Below are 4,998 nucleotides of genomic sequence, written 5' to 3'. Positions count from 1 at the left end.
TAAACAGCCTCAGCTCTGCCAGGGGCAGCTCCAAAGCAGCGAACCACGGCGATCAAAAGGGTCTCTGACGGGTTTGCACCCGTTTAAATCTCCCGCTGTTGCCTTGGCAACGCCCCCCAATGTTCATAAAGCCATGGGACATTATGGGATGTATCCATGGATGCTGAGGGAGCTAGCAGCAGTGATTTCTGCACCACTCACGATCATCTTTGAGAGGTCTTGGAGAATAGGGGAGGTGCCTGAAGACTGGACGACAGACAATGTCACTCTGGTCTTCAAAAAGGGCAAGAAGGAAGATCCAGGCAATTACAGGCTAGGCAGCCTCAGCTCTGTCCCTGGAAATGTGATGGAACAGCTTGTGCTGGATGCCATCTTCAGACAGTTGGAAGAAAAGGAGGTTATCAGGAGTCGTCAGTATGTGTCCACCAAAGGTAGGTCATGCTCAGCCAACCAGGTAGCCTTATATGACATTTTCACTGGCTGGGTTGATGGGGCAAGAGCGGTGGATGTTGTCAGCCTTGATTTCAGCACGGCATTTGATACTGTCCCCCATGACATCCATATAACAACTCAGATATTACAGACCAGGATCAGGTCCCTTTTAATCTTCTTTTTTCAAGGCTAAACAGACCCATCTCACTTAGCCTTTCTTCATAGGGGAGATGCTCCCGCCCCTTCACCATCTTTGTGGCCCTCAGTTGAACTTCTTCCAAGAGATCCCTGTCTTTCTTGTACTGGTGAGCCCAGAACTGGACACAGTACTCCAGATGAGTTCTTACTAGGGCAGAGTAAAGAGGGAGGATCAATTCCCGCGACTTGCTGGCCATGCTCCTTTTCATGAACTCCAGAATGCCATTGGCCTTTCTGGCCATGAGGGCACACTGCTGGCTCATGGCCAACCTGTTGTCCATCAGGACACCCAGGTCCCTCTCTGCAGAGCTCCTCTCCAGAAGCTCATCCCCCAACCTATCCTGGTGCATGCAATTATTCCTCCCTAGGCGAAAGACTCCACATTTGCTTTTGTTAAAACTCATTTGTTTTCTTGCTGCTCAGCTCTCCAGCCTGTCCAGGTCTCACTGAATAGCAGCACAGCTTTCAAGTATGTCTGCAAATCCTCCCAATCCTCCCAACTTTTTATGACCAGCAAATATCTAAGGGTGGCCACTACCCCTTTGTCAAAGTCATTGATAAAGATGCTGAACAAGACGGGACTTGTTTCAAGAACATTTATGATGCTGTTGTCTTTCAGGAGCTGATGGCCGTGGGGACCCAGGGTCATCTCAAGGGAGATGAGTGGGAAGGATAAAAATGTCATTCTTTGCTGCTGAGCTGGGCCAGGCTCCTGGGACACAGGGAGCTCATACAAGTGGGCAGTGCTGTAGAGAAACAGTTGTGCCCAGGAGCAGCTCTTGTGCACAGCACAGCCAGACAGAGAGGAGAGAAACTGGAGAGAACTTACAGGATGTGTACGGTGTGAGCAGGCTGTGAGCTCACTGCAGGAGCATTGCTCACAAACACGACACGGTAAGTCTCTTGCAGTACGTAATGCAGCTGCTTTTGATAGAGGGTTATCTAAATGTGGGATATCCCATAGCAGATCTGGCTGCAGGCACTGTATGTTTCTTTACAGTGGAAAAAGCCTTCCGCTCCAGCTGAGGGCTTCCATGCTGCAGTGTCAGAGCACAGTCCTGAGGGCTGTGTGTCGCATCACAGCTGCAGGCTGTGCAGCCAGGGCTGCAGGCGGGTGCCCAGGGCTGCCCTGCAGTGCAGGGTCCCTGCTGTGCCCCAGGGGCTGTGTCCCGGCTATGGGACTCTGCCGCCTGCCAGGCTCAGCACTCAGGTGCTGCGGGGAGACGTGTGGGGGGAAGGAGCCCCTCGGCAGGGTTTGTGCTGCCACAGCTGCTGCCTGGGGCAGAGGGATCACAGCTCCACTGCACAGCAGGATGTTTGTGAGGGTACTTTTCAAGAGCAGAGCCAAGGCAGTGATTTTCCATTTCCCGTTCTGATAGGAGGGAGAAAGGATTGGAGGCAGAAATCTAAAAGGGGCTGTCACAGCTCTGAGTATTTTTCTTCCATCAAACAGTTGTATTGTGAAACACGTGATGTGCTTTCAGTCTCTCCTTTCTCGCAGGGTGGAACCAGTTGAAATTATCATCATTTTCTGTAGACATGAATAATTCACCTAACCTGCCAACAGGCAGCTTTTTCAAACAGAAACTGGAAGTCACAGAGGCTGGGGGCTCTAAGAGCAATTGGGGTAAAGACATCAGACATGAAACATATGGAAATATCCAGGGAGATGGGATAATATTAGAAAATCAAAGGATGTTTACATCTCCACACACTTCTTCTGCTTAAGCAATGCTGAACTTCATTAAATTAAATGCATGCAATGGTTCTAAATGAACATTGCCATAAGAGAGTGAAAACATTTCACAGTGCAGCAGGAGTGTCTCTGAGAATGGTCTGCACTTGTCATTATCTTCTGCACTCTGAACAGGACTCCAAGCCCAGGAACAGCAGATGCCCAACAGCAGCTCCATCAGCCAGTTCCTCCTGCTGCCGTTGGCAGACACGCGGCAGCTGCAGCTCCTGCACTTCTGGCTCTTGCTGGGCATCTACCTGGCTGCCCTCCTGGGCAACGGCCTCATCAGCACAGCCGTAGCCTGCGACCGCCGCCTGCACACCCCCATGTACTTCTTCCTGCTCAACCTGGCCCTCCTCGACCTGGGCTGCATCTCCACCACTCTCCCCAAAGCCATGGCCAACGCCCTCTGGGACACCAGGGCCATCTCCTACACAGGATGTGCTGCACAGGTGTTTTGCTTTGTCTTGTTCATGTCAGCAGAGCTTTCCCTTCTCACCATCATGTCCTATGACCGCTACGTTGCCATCTGCAAGCCCCTGCACTACGGGACCTTGATGGACAGCAGAGCTTGTGCCACCATGGCAGCAGCTGCCTGGGGCGCTGGGCTTCTCTATTCCCTGCTGCACACTGCCAGTACGTTTTCACTGCCTCTCTGCCAAGGCAATGTTGTCAACCAGTTTTTCTGTGAAATCCCCCAGATCCTCAAGCTCTCCTGCTCAGCCTCCTACCTCAGGGAAGTTGTGCTTCTCATTTTTAGTGCCAGTTTGGTCTTTGGGTGCTTTGTTTTCATAGTTGTGTCCTATGTGCAGATCTTCATGGCTGTGCTGAGGATGCCCTCTGTGCAGGGACGGCACAAAGCCTTCTCCACGTGCCTCCCTCACCTGGCCGTGGTCTCCCTATTTGTCAGCACTGGCATTTTTGCCTACCTGAAGCCCTTCTCCATTTCCTCCCCATCTGTGGATCTGATGATGGCAATTCTGTACTCTGTGTTTCCTCCAACTCTAAACCCTATTATCTACGGCATGAGGAACAGGGAGATCAAGCATGCTCTCAGCATGTTGTTGCAATACACACTTCACAATCAATAAAGTGCACATCTTCCTCACATAATTCCCTGTGGTGGTTCTTTATTTTTTAGACTAGTTTCTATTTTTGATTATTTGTGATACACTAATCTGCAAAAATACCCTGCAATTTATTTCACTATTTCTTTCCAATCCGTTTTCCATTTTCTCACTCCAAGGGCTCATGTAAACATGAAACCAGATTCCCTAGTTGGTTAAAAGGTACCTAAAAAGCTTTCAAAATAGACTTTTTCTTATCTCTTCTCTCTTCCTTCCTTGCCTGGGTTGTGTGCAGGTACAGCCATAGGCACAGGAGCACAACATGCTCTTTTCAATCTTGCTCTATTTACACTGCCACAATGCTCTCAAGTCCTCGCATTTGTGCAGGCCTGAAAGGTCTTGCGTGTATCACTAAAGCCCTGTTTTCTCTACAGCAGCACTCTGGGACAGCAGTCAGTAATCGGTAAAATGAATGGCTGTGCCAGGGCTGGTCTCCTTGCTGGCAATGTCTTGTAGTTATCTAGATCAATCTATGTCCATGACAGAGGGGGCAGTAGGCTTGTGGCCCCCCTGGGCCCCAACAAATTAAAAGGGAACAGGGTGGGCAGATGGGAGCTAGGCTCAAGGAAACCAACAGAAGAGCGGCAATGACCTAAGGAGTTTTACTAACCATAATATGTGGAATACCAATCGGAAAAACTACAAAACTATGACATTCCGCCCCTTATTCTACATCATTACATCATGCTTAGAAAACATATCTATATAGAAATAAACAATAATTAACATGCATTACACACACAGGTCTGTATACATATATATATAGACGGAATTAATAACTGCACTCTCCCAACATCAAATTCCCTTGTGGTACACATTGAGCATCCCCATCTTCCTGCATCACCCACCAAGTGCACCCAGGTTCCTGGGCAAAAAACATTCCACAGAGAGGTTTGCCAATTCCAGAGGCTGGAAGGACCCAAATAGCTTTTCCCAACATGTTCTTTACATGTACAACAGAGATCTTATCTCCTTCTATAGTGTGTAGGGGGCTGGATTGGGTAGGACCATCACGATTGACAGATCCTCTAGTATTGACCAACCAAGTGGCTTCTGCACAATGCTTCTCCCAGTGCGTAAATGTTCCACCTCCCATTGCTTTCAACATAGTTATCAATACCCCATTGTGTCATTCAATTTTACCAGAGCTGGTGCATGGTAGGGGATATGATAAATCCACTCAATGCCATGATCTTGGCCCAAGTATTTCTAAGGTAATTTTTGAAAGGTGTCCCTTTATCAGACTCAATCCTGTCTGGGGTGCCATGTTGCCACAGGACTTGTTTTCAAGACCCAGTATGGTGTTTCTGGCAGTAGCATGGGGTACTGCGTATGTTTCAAGCCACCCAGTGGTTGTCTCCACCATGGTAAGCACATAACACTTACCATTGCAAGATCATGATATAATCAACCTGCATTGCTTCCCCATGCTCCCCAGCTCCCCATGCCTCCCCTCCCATCTGCCTAGCCTGTAATTACTTAGATTTTTCCTTCTTGCCCTTTTTG

At 48.9% G+C, this 4,998-nt stretch overlaps 1 protein-coding gene across 1 annotated transcript; it reads left to right on the top strand.

The window, feature by feature from the left end:
- The first annotated feature begins 2,523 nt into the window (after window positions 1-2,523).
- On the top strand, window positions 2,524-3,456 carry LOC140265379 (olfactory receptor 14J1-like). The gene has a single exon (XM_072361295.1). It carries the CDS (start codon window positions 2,524-2,526, stop codon window positions 3,454-3,456), a length of 933 nt encoding a protein of 310 aa, XP_072217396.1.
- Window positions 3,457-4,998: the final 1,542 nt, after the last annotated feature.

The sequence above is a fragment of the Excalfactoria chinensis genome, unplaced genomic scaffold, assembly GCF_039878825.1.
Source record: "Excalfactoria chinensis isolate bCotChi1 unplaced genomic scaffold, bCotChi1.hap2 Scaffold_85, whole genome shotgun sequence".
In the NCBI taxonomy this organism is placed as follows: Eukaryota; Metazoa; Chordata; class Aves; order Galliformes; family Phasianidae; genus Excalfactoria; species Excalfactoria chinensis.
Note: the sequence above shows the minus strand (reverse complement) of the source record. Positions and strands in the feature narration are given on the sequence as shown.